Source organism: Salvia splendens, chromosome 21 (assembly GCF_004379255.2).
Source record: "Salvia splendens isolate huo1 chromosome 21, SspV2, whole genome shotgun sequence".
NCBI classification, from domain to species: Eukaryota; Viridiplantae; Streptophyta; class Magnoliopsida; order Lamiales; family Lamiaceae; genus Salvia; species Salvia splendens.
In genome coordinates, this window is record NC_056052.1 from 20181839 (window position 1) to 20199475 (window position 17637).

Sequence of the window (17637 nt, forward strand, 5' to 3'; positions counted from 1 at the left end):
CTGTATGTATGATGTAAGTAAAATTAACGGTGTTAGTCGGACTTGACGGAATGCATTATTTTAAAACACTAGGTAAATTTTTTATATGAAATACGTAAACTTAATACTTTTTGTACTAAATTGAAATAAATGTGAAACATTTTGTATAAAATATGTAATTATCCCGTTTCTGGCCATTTCAGAAACTAAAAAAACGCCTCTTATTTTGTATCAAACAAAAACCGAGAAACACACTTTTCTCAATAATTTGGTTTATTTTGTCATTTTGTTTCTTCTCTTGGACTTTCCTACTTATGCTATCAAACATGTAAATTGTAATGGTATGTAAAATTCAAAAGTGCAGTAATTTTTAAAACATATGACAAAAAGAAATTTGCCCCTTTCCAAGCAGTACTTCGAACTGAACTAATTCCATTCTCCATTTCTGTCGACACGCTAGGGTTTTTGGATGATTTTTTCCTAAATCGATCCTTGGTTATTCGAAAATCGGCAATGGGAGCAAGCAGGAAGTTACAGGGCGAGATCGATCGGGTTCTGAAGAAGGTTCAAGAAGGTGTCGACGTGTTCGACAGCATTTGGAACAAGGTGCTTTTGCCGCTCTTTACGATTTGTTTCCGAACATAATTTTCTTCTGGATGTCAACTTTGATTCAATTTGTGCTCAGGTTTATGATACAGACAATGCGAATCAGAAGGAAAAATTCGAGGCCGACTTGAAAAAGGAGATTAAAAAGTTGCAGAGGTATAGAGACCAGATCAAGACATGGATACAGTCCAGCGAGATCAAGGATAAGAAGGTATTATTGGTGGAGAATTGATTGCATTTCTCTTTTTGTCTTTTATTCACTCATTATTTTGGGAGAGTTACAACTTTTATACCCGCTTTTGACTATTGACAAGAACACGTTTCATAGAATTCCCAGAAAATTTTCCTCCTTTTGAACTGATTTCAGTAATTTATAGTTGCCATAGTCTGGTCAATACAATTTTTCTTTAAAATGCTTAGTTCAAATAAAGATGATGGACATGTATTATTGAATAGAAGTCTAGAAAAGATATACTGCGATAAGCCAAATGGCTCTCAGAATCTTGATAGTTTGGGGCTTGCATTTCCAATAGATTTCTGCAGTTCTATCTAAATAACAATTGGAACTACTGTTGGTTGCTAATGCGATAGGTGATGGACTTGCCTGATTTGTTTCTTGAAAAGAGAATAATGCGATAAACCAAATAGCTCTGAGAAACTTGAGTAGTTTGGGGCATGCAAAATCAAAATTGGAGTCACTGTTCGTTGCTGACGTGCATGATACTTGACACGTTGGCCTACTTTCTGGACACAAAGATATCACATAAAGCTTGTTGGAAATTCTTCTACAATTAGTTACTAAAGCAACTATAGTACTCCCACCGTCCTAGGGAAGATGACCATGACCCGTTCCTGCACGGGATTTTATGCACTTATTGTAAAGAGTTTAAGAGAAGAGGGAAAACATTGTTGGGTGTTTTAAAGTAGGAAAAATGAATAAAGTAAGAGAGAGAAAAGATTGTTGAGTGTTTTAAAATAGGAAATAAAAATAAAGTAAGAGAGAGAAAATGTTGTTGGGTGGTAAAAGTAGGAGAGAGGAATAAAGTAAGAGAGAGGAAAGGTAATTGCATATATTAATTATTTTCTAAGGGGTCATCTTGGTTGGGACGGACGAAAAAGGAAAGTGAGTCATCTTCGGTGGGACGGAGGGAGTATTAGGTTAGCGCACCATAAACCACAAAAACTTTCAGAAGATAACAAATGATGCTTTCTGGATTAGTTTATTCCAATATATTAATTTACAGTATTTATGGTTTTACAAAGAAGACAATTATTTGACATATTAGATGCATTATAGTAATCTCACTTGATTTCTGATGCTTCACATCTCAACCAACATTGAGAGTGTGGATCAGATACATCTATTGCTTACTGGTGGCTTTTTGAAGCCCATTTGAACAACTTTACTAACTAATTAGTTATCTAGTGAATAGTATTAGTGATCACTAATTCTGCTTTTGTTAGTATTGAATCTATTGATGTTATGTTTTGTTGACATTACATGTTTCTCATACAATTGTTCTACTCAGTGTACTCAACTGTTTGGGCTTTACAATCTTATTCATTTTGTTTCTATCCTCTGTGCATGCCTCTGTGAATGTGTATGGTCATTGTACTCCTGTCGCAGTCATATTTTATTTCTGGTTTTCTATTAGTTGAAATATTATTATCTCTGCTTTTTGTCTGATGTTGACAAGGGATTTTCTTCTGATACTTGTTGACATAGGTTAGTGCCTCTTATGAGCAGGCTCTGATGGATGCTCGAAAGCAAATTGAGCGTGAAATGGAACGATTTAAGATATGTGAAAAAGAAACAAAAACAAAAGCATTCTCAAAAGAAGGTCTTGGCCAACAACCTAAGACGGTAGGCATTGACTACTGTTAATCTCTTGTCTTTATCTGAAATAACATAACTGGAGGTGCACATGATAATTGAGGAAATGTGTTTTGTTAGAAAATGTAGTTAGATAAACTGCCATAAGAATTGTAAGTAATTTTATTCTGAAATGAAGAATGCTAGAAAGGAAAAAATATTTCATTGTATTATAAATGGAGATTGTGGATACATGACTATTGCTATAAGAATCTGAAACGTGGAGCTATTTGCCATTTTCCCTTTCATTTACAGTACTCTGACATCTTTGGGGATGCCTCCATGTTGGTGTTGTTGTAGGATCCAAAGGAAAAAGCTAAATCAGAGACGAGAGATTGGTTGAATAACGTGGTATGCGCTTGGAACACTGTGCATTTCTTTTGTTTGAGCATGTAAAACTATCACTTTCATTAGACGAATTAGTTTTTTGCATGACATGTGATGTGTTCATCTATTCTTTACAGATACAACACGGCATACAGTTTTGGTTTCCAATATAGTTTCATACACATCAAAGCCATTCAAGACTGCATTCTCTTTACTTGCTCACACTTTAACCATGACTCACACTTGATGTTCCCTAATAGTATAACAACCTGCTGTTTGAGCTCATATCTCGTTTATGAATGCATTTTTAATGTTTTCGCTCCCATTTTCAAGGTTCGCATGGGCGCATATGAAGTGTCGCAAAACCTAAATGAGTAGAAGTTATATTATGGAATTATTAATTATATTCACCTCTTAAGTAGTTCTCTGGAGTTAGCTATAGTCATATTGCTAATTTGGGAGTGTTTTGTTACAGTACATAGCCATTTAGTTATGAAGCCTTATGCAATGGTAGAATGCAGGAGTTGTCATGAGTCTCATGAGTATTGGCTTCATTTACGTATGTTCTTAATGAGCTATAAATGATTTTGAAGATGATATCCTGTTAAATAGGTCAGTGAGCTGGAAAATCAAATTGATAGTTTTGAAGCTGAAATAGAAGGACTTACAGTTAAGAAAGGGAAGACACGGCCAGCGAGACTGGTAAGAAAGGAAAGGGAATATATCTTAATTCTGTGCAATGAACTGTGCTTGAATAATTCTTTTTTTTTTGTAGACGCATCTGGAGGAATCCATCACTCGGCATAAGGCTCATATTATGAAGCTGGAATTAATTCTAAGGCTCTTGGATAATGATGAATTGAGTCCGGAGGAAGTCAATGACGTGAAGGATTTCTTGGATGACTATGTTGAAAGAAATCAGGTCCTCCTCATCAAATGAGTATATTAAGTTTTACGATTTAAGCAATTTCATGTTATGCTAGAAAGCTATTTATTTAGTTGATCACATGATTTTTGTTTCTCAATCTCCTTGTTGCTTATATTTGGTCTCATGTTTTCTACATGGCTGTTTAATTATATATATATATATATTTATATTTATATTTATATAGTATATATCAAGGGAGCTTGCCTTATGTTTCCTTTTGATGTTTAACTGGCAGGAAGACTTTGACGAGTTTAGTGATGTTGATGAGCTTTACAGTTCCTTACCTCTAGACAAGGTGGAGTCTCTTGAAGATCTAGTTACAGGTCCTCCTAGTCTTGTTAAGGTAAATGCTTTCTGTTCCCATGAAGTTGATGACTTAACATTGAGAAAGATAAATTAGATTTTGAATTTGTGCCCTTAATCTCAATTGAGTTTCTTGAACTGTAACTATAAGGGATATTTATCCTTTTCTCCTGAGTGAAATTGATAGATTGGAGCAGAAATCCGTATCATCTTTCATTTGTTATTGGCAGGGAGTTACTGCTTCCAGTGCAGTCATAACTATGAAAACTTCTCTGGCTGCAACACCTGTTCAAACTTCAGTATGTTCATATCCAAATCCTGCATCTTACACCACTCGTGTCCTTTCCACTTCTGTACACTGGAAAAGAAGTTATCATTTCTATATTGTGTTGTATTTCCATAGCTGCTATACCCGCTAAGCTACCTGCTTAGGAGCACTATGCAGCAGAAGTTTTACCCATTTACTGATAAATTGTGGAACTTGTAGAGAATATATTCAAGGAAACTTATTCACGTGTTTCAAAGTTTTCTAATGAGGTGCCAGCGCAAATGTTTCAGACTCCATAATTATTTGTTTTTTCATCTAACTTGAAGTTGTACCTTTATCTGAGCTATTTAAATATTTGCATCTTTTCTGCTATATTATCTCCTAGCTATTTATGTAGTAAATAATTGAAAAGTTATTACTATTCTTCTTGTTTAGACTGGAGGATGTAGATATGTAATATCACCAATGAATGTCAAAATTAACATCTTAGTTGAGTAGTCTCTTGTGTTGTATTTGTGCTAAGACCCTTTAACTATTTGTGGATGGAGTTGATGATTGTTTCTTCTGTCTGTGGTTTGACGAGAAATTTGGTAATGTTGGAACAGCTGGTAAAAGCTTTGTAATGTGTAATTGTCCTTCCTTCTAACAGACAAGTAAAGTTACATCCCCCACCAACAAAAGAAAGAAAAAGAAATATAAAATGCCCTTGATGCTTACCTAGAATATAGATTGATTATCTGAATATATCTCATTTCACTATATGAAGGAAAATCCATTTTCTATTTAGTTTGATCTTTCTTCATCTATTCTCTTTTACTTGTTAGCCACAGTGTGGTGCAGGGGTTATTTGCTATTGCAAAGAGCATATTATGCTTTAAGCTTAATGATTGGCCAGCAGGATTTTGATAATATTTTGAGACCCTTTTAACTTTTTCTATACTTTGATCTTTCTCTTTTTTACTTATGACTCTGTGAAGTCATTTCAGTTGTTTCTATGTATTTATTCATGTAGTTGACATTACTGTTGTGGAATAATTTGATGATTCCCTTTCCAGGCAACAACCCCAGCTACCATCCAACAGGTTACTTCCACCCTCGACCAGCTTGATGACACAGTTTTTCAGGATGATGCAGTTGCTAGAACCCCACCTTCTAAAGGTAGTGGCCTGAGCTCTCCTGCACCACAAACACCACCAGAAGGTCTTGCAACTCCTGGCATCACAAGTAAGTTAACTGAACTTTGAATAGTCAATGAGATGATATCTATTCCCTTACCTGGGTCCCTATTCTTGCTTTGGGATAATCAGATGTTGTCGGTGTATCATCTCCTGTGGCCGTGCCAAGTGCTGCAAAAGAAGAGGATATTACGAATTTCCCTGGTCGTAGATCATCTCCAGCACTTGCTGAAACTGGATTAAGGGCTCTTGGCAGAGGTGGGTTGCCTGGTCAACCAGCTTCTAACATCCTTCCTAGTTCTGGCAACACAATTTCCAGCAATGGAGCCCTTGGTGCCGTTCCCTTGTTATCTGAAATGGGGAAAAGAAATATCTTGGGGTCTGATGATCGACCTGGGAGTAGTGACATGGTGCAGGCTCTTGCATCTCCTTTAAGTAATCCCGCAGTTATGCCCCAAACTGCAAAATCAAGTGATGGGCTTGGATCATCTGATCCCGGAAGTGTTAATGATTCTGCAGTTGGGGGCAGCAGAGTTTTCAGTTCTCCTGTTGTTCCTGGTATGCAATGGCGGCCCGGAAATTCGTTCCAAAACCAGAACGAACCAGTACGTTGCATTGTTCTGTTTCCATGTTCCTGGTGTTGAGTGATGCTCTTTTCAGCTCCTGCATACACATTAAACTATTAAATAAAAATGACAATCTTTCCTTTCCCTGTTGAATTTGCTTTCTTTGTTTATAGATTCCTAAGTTATTGAGGGATGGTTGATGTGTGTCCACAAAAGCAAGAAGAGAATATTTTTGGTCATATATGTTTTAGTGTTGAGCTCCTATATTTTGTTAGCACTAAATTTTTCCAGCATCACATATGTGATCTAAGATCAGAACATTGTCAGGAATTTGGACTCATAAATGTTGGTGATATGAGTCATATGACTGGTGGTGACAAGTGAATCCGTGAATACAAAATAGCAAACCATAGGTTGAGTCAGGACTGACAGTTGAACTCGATAAAGAATGATATAATTTAGGAGAAGCGAGGTTAGCATGTAAATACATTAATTCCAGATGATGTTGAATATATTTAGTTATTCAAAGGTTGAACCAACTGACATCAATGCTTTGTGTCTCATTCTTTCTGTTTTTTAATGGTATACAATAAAGTATTGACTAGGATTCTTATGCATGGTTCATATTGTCCAGTAATTCTTGAGCCATGTTAATGACTTCAAACCCACACTGGAGCAAGTTTCAAATATTTTTCCCTTACCATTACGTCGGTATAATAAGTAGTTCTACTCTCTTTAGGGCCAGTTTCGTGGAAGAACTGAGATTGCACCTGATCAAAGGGAGAAGTATATACAACGATTTCAGCAGGTACAGCTGCATGGCCAGAATAATCTTCTGGGCATGCCTTCTATTTCTGGAGGAAAGCAGTACTCTGCACAACAGCAAAACATTCTCTTACAACAGGTGCATTCTACTGTCTTTCGCCAAATATATTGTCTTCTACTACTTTTTCGCTAAAGCAGTGTGGCTTGTGCATATGCATGTCTGCATATGGATCTTTCTCGGAAGTTTAATCATTTTGAGTGTAACAATGGTCTCTTATAGATTAGAACAATGTCATGTCATGATTTCTTGCACCGACAACTCTCTCTCTCTCTCTCTAGAGACAGTTACCAATTAAAGCAAAATTCATGGTATGCAATCCTCCATGGATATTTACATATCTTTCATCACCATCCCTCATCTTTATCTTATGTTAAAAAAAATAATACTCCCTCCGTCCCATAAAAGATGTCTTACTTTCCTTTTTAGTTTGTCCCACTAAAGATGTCACATTTCCATTTTTAGAAAAAGTTCTCTCTCACAATAATATAAATATTATATTTTCTCTTTCCACCTAACACACAAAACAAAACCTCCTAAAATCACGTGCCGTCCCACAAGTGTAACATCTTTTGTGGAACGGAGGGATTACTAAAGTTCAAATTTTGTCCCTTACATTTGTCCTAAAAAACTTTTTGGTCCTATACATTAAGTGTGTTACCTTACATTTTGGACTAGATCACATTGTTTGGGACCAAAATGTAACACACTTAATGTATAGGTCCAAAAAGTATTTTAGAACAAATGTAAGGGACCAAATTTGGACTTAGTCAATAAATAAAAGAGAGAGAGAATTTTTAGGAGTTTACACCTCGTGAATTTACCACCAATAAATGATGTGTACTTGTTAATGTAGCTTAGTTAGTTACAGGTAGATTGTTGAAGAATTGATAAACTAATAGCTTGCATATCATGTTTTCTATCTTTATAGGAGATGGTTTTTTCAGCTGTACTACTTAATTTGTCTATTACTCCCTCCGTCCCGGACTACTCGCACATTTCCTTTTCGGCACGGTGATTAAGGAATGAGTGTATAGCAAAGTCAACAATTGCGGCTGTAGGTGATAATTTTTACTAAAAATGGAAAGAGTGCAAATAACTTGGGACGCCCAGAAAGGAAATAAGTGCAAGTAGTCCGGGACGGAGGGAGTACATGTTGCATATGATTCCCTATCGCCAAAACTCCGCAAGTTTGTATAAAACCATGTTTCTTCATGTCTTTTATATTTTATTTGATCTTAATGGTTGTTTTTCATTCATAAGTAAGACCTCATGTGCAATGTACATATCCGTGGGACTCAGCCACAGTGACCTATATGCTAGAGCAACTGAAGCATAATATTGCTGAATGGAAGTGTAATATTAATTCAAACATCCTATTATGGATGAAACAGCTTTTATTTACACTTTTATTTCTGTTGCAATGCACTTACGCAATTAATTGCAACTTGTTTTCCCTTTCCTTTTTCTCTCAGTTCAATGCTCAAAGCTCATCCATCACACCTCAACTAGGGTTGGGGGTTGGGGTCCAGGCTTCAGGTATTAACAGTGTAACAACATCTGCTTCACTGCAGACACAGCCAAGTGCAGTCCACCAACCTGCTAATCAGCAGACAATCATATCTTCAACACCTAAGGATGCAGGTAGTCAGCAGTCTTACTAAAAAATCATGTTCTTTAGTCTCTGTCTCTAAGTCTGACACTATACTATGCATAAGACACTTATATACTGGATAATGAAAATATTTTAAGCTGGGTTTCATTGCCATGTTTTTAGAAGAAACTAAATAAGTACGCGGCACAGGAGGCTGAACAAACGAGTGAACAGATAGGGATGTAGTAGGGTCAAATTTTAAATTGATAGGATTTTGGGAAAATGGGCTGGGTCTCATTTGGGAAATCGGGCAAAGTTTAGGATTAATGGGCCATGTTTAGGACTAAGCCAGTCAAAAAATACCTCCATGAATGTGGCGGCCAATGGTGGCCGCCATTAAAATCTGCCAAAAATCGTCATAGAGATGATGTTTTTTCAAAATCCCACCACAGAAAAGCGTCATGGCTATGCCGTGACAAATTTTTAATAACATTGACAGGATCTGCAGCTATAAAGCACACTTTTGGATATTTTGATTTCATATTTTAGAATCACAAGCAAAATTTAACCCATAATAGTCCACAAGGCATATTATCTTATTCTGGTAGCATAATTGTAATGGTGAGGTCTTTCCATATTTCTACAGAAAATGTCCTTAACAAAGTTGAGGAAATGCAGCAGCAACAGTCCCTCGTGGAAGATTCTTCTGCAGACTCTGCTGTCAACTCTGGGCTAGGAAAAACTCTTGTTGCAGAGGATGAACTGAAATCTCCTTACGCTTTAGATGCTGCAGTATGTGCAACTTTTTTGTTATTTTGAAAATATGTTAGCAAATCTTCTCATTTATAAGTAATGTTAAATAAAAATTATATTTTGCTTGTTTGAAAAATTGGATTTGAGTATAAGTGATGGAGCTTCTGCATTTTCAACTATAGAATACTTGAAAAAATCTAATTTTTGTAGTTAGTTACATAGGGTTGTAATAGAACTTCATTTATATCATAACACTATTTTGCAATTTCTTACAAGCAGGCTGCAGTTGCCTCTGGTTCTATTGCTGAGCCTTCTCAAGTAATACGGGAGATAGATCTATCTCCAGGACAGCCTTTACAATCAGCTTCATCTTCTGGAAGTCTCGGTGTTATTGGTCGAAGAAGTGTGTCTGACCTTGGTATTATTGGGGATAACATTAGTGCATCAACTCCAAATTCTGGGGGAATGCATGATCAGTCGTATAATTTGCAGATGCTTGAGGCTGCTTATTATAGACTTCCTCAGCCCAAGGATTCAGAACGTGCTAAGACCTATACTCCAGTATGTAACTCTATTTTCGCTCTCTTTCTATGTTCATAACTGGTCTCACTTCCTACTTCTGATATGTTCAGAGACATCCTGCTGCAACTCCTCCGAGCTATCCTCAAGTACAAGCCCCTATTGTTAATAATCCTGCCTTTTGGGAACGTCTTGGTGCAGATACTTATGGCACTGATACCCTGTTCTTTTCATTTTACTACCAGCAGGTGTCCAGTCTTACTTTTTGCTTACATGCCATGTTCCTTATGTTCTTGTTCTTGGTCTGATGCTATTGATATATGCAGAATACCTATCAGCAATACTTGGCTGCTAGGGAACTAAAAAAACAATCTTGGAGATACCACAGAAAATACAACACATGGTTCCAACGGCATGAGGAGCCAAAAGTTGCTACAGATGATTTTGAACAGGGGACATATGTGTATTTTGACTTCCATATTGCCAGTGATGAACAACATGGATGGTATGGGCTATTATTATTGTTGTTGTGGTTCTTCTTCTTGTTGATACTGTTATGTTATTCTTTTGTTATACTTTCTGCTCTGTGTAAAATTTTGTATATTTTCATGTCTATTTCAATTTAGAGTTACTGATGACTCATTATGCTCCCTCATAGTCTTATTTACTCTGTTATTTGTTACATTTACTTGCCCTTTATCATTTTCTATCTTTTCATTGAATTCTGACTACCTGCAAACATGCGTATTCTTCCTGTAGTCGTAGGATCATCACTTTCTTTTTTGCACTTTATTCTAGTTCTTTAGCAGTAGGTTTGGAAAAATTTGGAGCTTTAGGAAGTCAGTTTTCATTTTGGTATTTTGTAATGTTTAGCAATCAAGCTTTGTGGGATTCATATGTGATGTCTTCTCCTTAGTGAGTCTGTAATGTGATATTGACACATTTATTTTTTTGTCATCCCATAAATTTCCACATCAACTTTTGGCTGCATTGTTGATTTAGTTAGAGAACTAAAAGGTTAGAATTCTGAGAAATTCCTTTAGGTGATGTTCGGTTTCCTAGATAAAATAATACCAAGATTTAATCTGGGATTGAGTTAGTCATAGGGGGTTAGCTATGACTAATTATTCCATGATTATCCATCTAGGATTGAGTTGTGAGATTGAATCTCATGAACCAAACACACTACATATTTAATTTCGGGACACAATCTTGCCAACCGAACACCCCCTAAGTGTCCAGCAAAGCTGTGAAGTGTGATTGTAGTTATCGTTGTGTGATCATCTTACAACTAACATTCTAGTATTTCTGTTAAGACGCTTAGATTTATCTGTACTTATCTGCATATATGGTGTTTATCAGTGGATCCCCTCTTGTAGCCTATATTAACTGATGTTCTTTTCATTTTTCAATACTCAGGTGTCAAAGAATTAAGACAGAGTTCACTTTCGAGTACAGTTATCTAGAGGATGATTTAATAATATAGAACCGGTTTCCCGGATATCATTTCATATTATCTTGACCACCTGAGAGTAGCTCTCCGTTGATGTTTCGTTCAGATGAAATGTAAAAATAGAATATGCCAATCTGCAGTTAGAATATGTATCTGGTGCTGAGCACACAAAAGTTGGACTCTGTTGTCATGAACTTGGTACAAATGACATTAGAAACTGTTTCCGATTCAATGATAAAAATGATTTTGCTGCTCATTCCTAGATATTTATATTTCTTGAATAATAGGGAGGCTGGAAAAGCATCTTCCTAGTTCATGTTCAACTCTTTTTATGGTTGAGTTGGTGGGGCTACAGGCAGATTTTGATTTTCAGCCAAGTTCGACATCCTTATTACTATCCATAACCAACTTGTATTCTTTTTTGGACGTTACTGTATTTTTTTTGGCAAAGTGTAACTTAATTACTCTTTTCGATTACATCTATTTTTTTTCTCTTCTACTTTATTCTCTATTCGCTCTTTACTATTCTCTTTTCCTATTATAATCTCTAAATTATCTAAATATCATTTTCTCCTATCATAATCTGTTAATTATTTAAACATCATTTTCTAAAGCCTTTGATGAGACCAAAGTAATGTATTATTTTGTTTTTACTCCCCCGTTCCCTCATAGTCGAGTCATTTTTTTCATTTTGAGAAATTCCTTCATAATTGAGTCATTTTCATATGTAGTAGTAACTTTTTTTTTCTCTTTTTCATTTTACTCTCTTACTTTATTCATTTTTTACTTTATCATGTCTACCTTTTTTCTCTCTCTTGCTTTTTTATCAATTTATTTAACACACTCAACATCCATTTCTTAAACTCCGTGTCGAAAAGTTTTACCTCGACTATGAGGAAACGGAGAGAGTACAACTTTTCTTGATGAGGTATTTTTAAAAACGTTGGATATTCTTATGAATTGTAGTTTAGCTATGACATTATTCATCATGTTTTATTATTTTATATTGAGGCAAATTGAGATATAGTAGTAGCTATTTTTTGAAATAGATAACAGGAATATTGGCCAACAATGCTCTTAGAATTTGAATTTAATAAAAAACTTCCGTCTCATTTTAAATAATATATTTTCTTTTTTAAATGTCTTATTGTAGTTGACATATTTTTTAAAATAGTAACATCGAGTAATATTTTTTTTTCTTAACTAAATTGCATAAAATCTTGTGTCTGAATAAAAATGCGTTAAAAAGGAACAGAGAAAGTAATAATAATATTTTTGCTTTCATAGTCTAAACTATAACGTTTGCATTAGAGCATCTTCAATGCCGGACGTCCGTTGCGGACACTGGAGTTCTGCGGCGTTCCCGGGACGTCCGTGGCGACGTCCTTGCGGACGTCCCGATTATTTTATTATTATTTTTTTAAAATTCTATAAATACGTAAATTGTTTAATTTTGTGAATTTTTATTATTGTTGGAAGTCCGTCGGGATGTCCTTGGAGATGTCCGCCACTGTGCAGTGGGATATCCTTATGACGTGGTAGTGCAGTGGGAAGTCCTTATGACGTGGCAGGAGGTGTTTTTGGGAAGTCCGCCGGGACATCCGCACCACTGCGATGCCCTTAGAATGTTCCATTTTTTGAATATACTATCTTTATGCAAGAATGCTTACATTTTAGGGTCATAACAGACAAATATATCGCTCCATTTATAGAAAATAGGGTTGTTCGTAGATGATACGAGTTTTAATATAAAAACAATAAAAATAAAAATATACTATAAAAAATAATTGAAATATTATTATCAGAAATGAAATCCAACTTATATATTTTTTAAATAAATACTCTCTCCGTTCCCCAAGAACAATTTTTTTTTCGTCCGTCCCTGAAAAGTATGAACTTTCTAATTTTGAAAAATTTAAACAACATATTACCCCGACAAATCATTTTATTTCCAACTTATACTATTATCATTAACAACTTACGTATATCATTATAATAGTATGGACCATACTCTCCATTAATATTATTTTTACGTATCATTTTTCTCTCTCTTTTACATTTCTCCTTATTTATTAAAATTCGTACCGAATTCATTGTTCATATTCTTTGGGGGACAGAGGGAGTTCTAGGTATAGCCTAGCTTTGATGAATGGAAAAAAAGGAAAAAATGACTATTTTTCATAAATGAGGATATTAATTGTCCAACATAATTATATTTATTAATTTGACCAATTTATGAGGCAATAAAAACATAAGGAATAGTAAGCAGAGGAACCCTAAACTCTCGTCTTCTTCACCGCACTTTCTTTCAGCTCCCGTCTTCTGCCAATAGTCAAAGAATAGCAAAACTATTTCCCAATTTTCGTATGTGATCTTTTCTCCTTTGCTTTATTGCATAGTTCTTCCCCTTATTTTAAATCTCTTTTTCAGTATTCTCCAATTCTCAGGCATCATTTCCACAAATTCATCCGACTGCTCCAGAAGTTTTTCTGATCTTCCCTAATCACCAACATCTGACATCAATCTACGAGGATGTAGTACACGTGTTGGCAGAATTTGCGTATTTGTTGTAGATTCAGAAGATCTAAGGTAAATTTGGTATTATTAGTTTTAATTTATTGACGAAGCATACATAATTTGATGTTTTGATATAGTAAGTAATTTAAATTTTCATCTACCTTTGGTAATAATGTAGGACAAGATGTGGGATTCAAAATAGTTTAATTTCTAACTTGTATTTAAGGTGTATTTTCTGGATTCAGCTTCGTCTACTCAATCTTTGATTTCAATGGAAATACACCGGTGCTCTTGCTCTTGTTTGTCGCTGATTGGCTGAGATAGTTGGATGCCAACAAATCACTTTTGATAAAAAATTATGCAATAAAATATAACGATTTCATCCCCCTAGTTACAATAAGAACTGGTGTTGGATTGTCGTTTAGTATAGTATATGCAGAGTGAAATAATTCTACTCTCTTAACTAGGTTTATCTCAGTTAGTCCAACAATGTTGAAAGGTTAGAAAAGAGAAGTTACTGAATTTGTAATGAACTGGACAATTGATTTGATTAGTTTCATTGGATTGTTTTTCACTTGACTTTGTATTCTGGAGTTAGTATGTTGTAGCATGGGATGTAGTACATAAGCTATGTATTCTTTTGTAGACAACATTTGAGCTATCGAATGGAGGATGAGAAAGGTCTCGATCTGAGCTTGGGCCTTCCTTGTGGTGGAAATAGTTCCTCACATAAAAGTAAACAGGGCAGCTCATCTGATGTCAAGTTAGATGAGGGTGATCGAGGTAGCAAATTGATCAATGAGTTCAAAAACTTTCTCGAAGGTGGAAATCAACCGCAACTTGGAGAGGCCTTCAGTTACAACTTTTCTAAACCTGGTGCTGATTTAGAAACATCAAAGAACTCAAATGCTGATAGATTGTGGCTACGAAGTGATAACAGGCCTATTGAAATTGATGAAAAGGCTTCAGGTGCTGGGGAAAAGCGAAAAAACCTGTTTACTGAGTCGAACCAACAGAAGAAGTATGAGAGAGAAACCAGCCATCCTGATTTGACAGATAAAGGCAAGACATCACACATCTCCATAACCACAGATGAAGGATCAACTGCAGATAATGAAGATGTTGCAGATTCAGAAGTAGATGGTTCAACTTCAAGGCATGTTTCTCAGCATGATGATGTCCCAAAACGATTTGCATCCACTGGTGGTGTATCCAGGGTTCAGAAGGAATCTCATGGATCTGGAGATTCAAGTGGTGTTGAAATTCTAGGACAGAAAAGGTTTACAATCTCTTCAGAAAAAGAATTTAATGTGATGAATATGTCCATGTCTTATGGTGCTACACACCCACTTCCACCAGCAAACGTACAACCTGCTAAGGATTCTAATTCTAGTGGTACACCTAATCTGTCCAACTATCCAAAGCCTAGCATGATGCATTCAATGGCTACCACAAACATTGAGCGGCCAAGTGACCATTCAGTTATGCCTGCTAATTTTCCTCTAATGTATGGGTATCCTCCCGTCCAGCTTCCTGTGCTAGACAGAGATAACTCTCGTGGCATTGTTTCTCATCATCAACAAATTAACCCTACTTATTCTGGAAGGAATACGGGGAACCCAGATACTCAGAATGATGGCAGGAAGCTCACTCAAGGTATTTCAATCATTTTCTTCTATTTATCTATTTTCTATTGATACTTTGTAAGCCAATGGTATCTTTCAATTTATTCTCTACATATATATACTTTGCAAGTAAAACATACAACAAAATGAAGGCCTTCTAGTAGTCTTTCAGTGACTTTTTTGCTAGTGGAACTATGTAGCATTGTTTACATAGTGGTGAATAACGTGTCGCTTAGCAACAAGGAACTCTTTTTAATTGATTTTGCCATTTGGTCCCCACTTTTATTGCACTTTTATATTTATCATCCATTAAGAAGGTAATTGCATCTTCTTAACCCGCCAAGAGACTTCTTTTACGAAGGTCCTGAATCCAAGAAATTCACTGGCTCCAGCTTGTAACATGTAATCATTTCCTTCTGTTAATTTTTTTTGTTTTAGAGTCCATTACCTAAAGAATTTTTTTGAGTGTTGTGACTTTTATGTAAAACAGAATCATTTTGCTGAGATACTTGCAGTAAGTTATGGAGTATCAAATAGGAGCTGTGACACATTCTCAACCTTGTTTAAGAAGACCAGTCACTATTAATACACTAACTGTAGTGTCTACTCTAGTAGTATGTAACACAATACTTTTTTTTAAATACCAACACGAGCTCCTTGGATTATCTGATCATTTGTTGGCACACATCTAGGCCAAGATAGGGTGTATATCTATGGTACATTATGCAAGTATGATCTATGTATACACATGATGTAGAGTTGTAGTAGATTATTCTCAGATGTGTGTGCACCAAGCTCAGTATGGAGTGTAATGCCTCGAACAAGTTTGACATGATCAAACTACATAGCTGTGAGTTTACTTAAAATGTGTCAGTGTATGCATGGAAAGTGAGGTTCCTAATGATTATTCTGCTCACTTGGCAGTTAATTCACACAAGTCATCTGAAACTATACAGTGTGATGTGAGGGCTGTAGAACCTGGGAAAAGTTATGGAAAGCAGCAAGTTGGTGAAGAAGGCTCATCCTCTCACACAGATGGTGATCTGAAAGGAAATCATATAATTCATCAGTTAAAAGATGCTTCTAATCAGCCAAGAGCAGAATCACTTCTGTCGGAATTCCCAGCTATAAGGCCTGGTATCACTGCAGATCTCAAATTTGGGGGCTGTGGATCTTACCCTAATTTGCCATGGGTGTCTACTAACGGCTCAGGTCCAAATGGCCGAACAATATCAGGTGTAACATACAAGTATAGCCCTACTCAGATTAAGATAGTTTGTGCCTGCCATGGTTCTCACATGTCGCCTGATGAATTTATTCAACATGCTAATGAAGAAAACAATAGTGCGGATGCCGGCACTGGTTTACCTTCGTTATCAGGCAGCAATCCTGCAGCTTCGGCTCAGACTTGACGTTGGAAGTATAGCACCTCAGATCATTAGGTTTTGACAGCTGAACGAATAATCCCGTTCTTGTCAAGCTATTGATTATACCGGAATGTGTGCGTTGCCCATCTCATCTACTGTACATCTGCGTCTTTTTTATTTAGAGTGGTATGGTGTCTTAAGCCTTGACACATGCTATTGGCTTACAGTAATTTATTTTTCAGCACTCAACTTTTGTAAGATATCAATAATTGTTAAACGTGTATGTCATTGAGTTGCCACTGGGATGACATTGTGATGTATTACAACATTCAAGGTTCTGTTTGTATATTTTCATTTGATTGTTGATGATCTGACTGAGATTGATAAACCAATTCAATCTCTTGTTTACTTCCTCAATTAGGCATTCAAAAAGGAATACAAAGATACACAAATGGCAAATACATTATTAATCATTCAATAAACTAAATCAATAGTAAAATAATATGCAGGCGCAGCCGTCCTAATCTCACGCACATTACCTCCAACAACAACCAAAAAAACCACTCCAAAACCTTAACTAATCATTCACAACTCACCACCACCACCGCCGCCGCAATGTCCACCGCCACAACCTCATCTCAAATCCAAGAGCAGACCACCCTCTTCCTCTCGGAAACCATATCCCAACCCCACCACCGCCGCCACCTCCACACCACATTCCTCCAAAAACTCCCTCCAACTCTCTTGAAGCCCCTCACCTTCATCTCCCAAACCGTCGAAACCGCCATCTCGAGCAGCAGCCCCTCCGTCCGCGCCTCATCCCTCCGCCTAGCCGAAAGCCTCCTCTCATCCAACCCCACCAACTCTTACTCCTCCTTCCTCCTCTCCTTAGTCCACCACCTCTCCCGCCACCCCCTCGACGCCTCCCTCACCCTGCTCGACGTGTTCAAGGCCGAGCCCT

General features: G+C 36.4%; 2 protein-coding genes across 6 annotated transcripts; both read left to right on the top strand.

Annotated features, from left to right (window-relative positions):
• The first annotated feature begins 355 nt into the window (after positions 1-355).
• On the top strand, positions 356-11423 carry LOC121784877 (CCR4-NOT transcription complex subunit 3-like). Of its 4 annotated transcripts, none has more exons than XM_042183137.1 (17): positions 356-585; positions 665-796; positions 2312-2449; positions 2759-2809; positions 3398-3487; positions 3561-3707; positions 3949-4056; positions 4247-4315; positions 5340-5508; positions 5592-6064; positions 6771-6929; positions 8324-8492; positions 9089-9234; positions 9475-9756; positions 9828-9962; positions 10041-10219; positions 11134-11423. In XM_042183137.1, the coding sequence occupies exons 1-17, from the start codon at positions 493-495 to the stop codon at positions 11198-11200; spliced, it is 2607 nt and encodes an 868-aa protein (XP_042039071.1). In that variant the 5' UTR covers positions 356-492; the 3' UTR covers positions 11201-11423. The 4 variants fall into 4 exon arrangements, with proteins under 4 accessions (XP_042039071.1, XP_042039070.1, XP_042039072.1 ...); XM_042183136.1 differs by having other exon boundaries at positions 357-585; positions 6765-6929; XM_042183138.1 differs by having other exon boundaries at positions 357-585; positions 2333-2449; positions 6765-6929.
• Positions 11424-13411: 1988 nt separating this feature from the next.
• On the top strand, positions 13412-17047 carry LOC121785151 (ninja-family protein mc410-like). 2 transcript variants are annotated; one of them, XM_042183524.1, is made up of 4 exons: positions 13412-13531; positions 13615-13756; positions 14331-15340; positions 16234-17047. In XM_042183524.1, exons 3-4 carry the CDS (start codon positions 14350-14352, stop codon positions 16719-16721), a joined length of 1479 nt encoding a protein of 492 aa, XP_042039458.1. In that variant the 5' UTR covers positions 13412-13531; positions 13615-13756; positions 14331-14349; the 3' UTR covers positions 16722-17047. The 2 variants fall into 2 exon arrangements, with proteins under 2 accessions (XP_042039458.1, XP_042039460.1); XM_042183526.1 differs by having other exon boundaries at positions 13423-13531; positions 13598-13756.
• Positions 17048-17637: the final 590 nt, after the last annotated feature.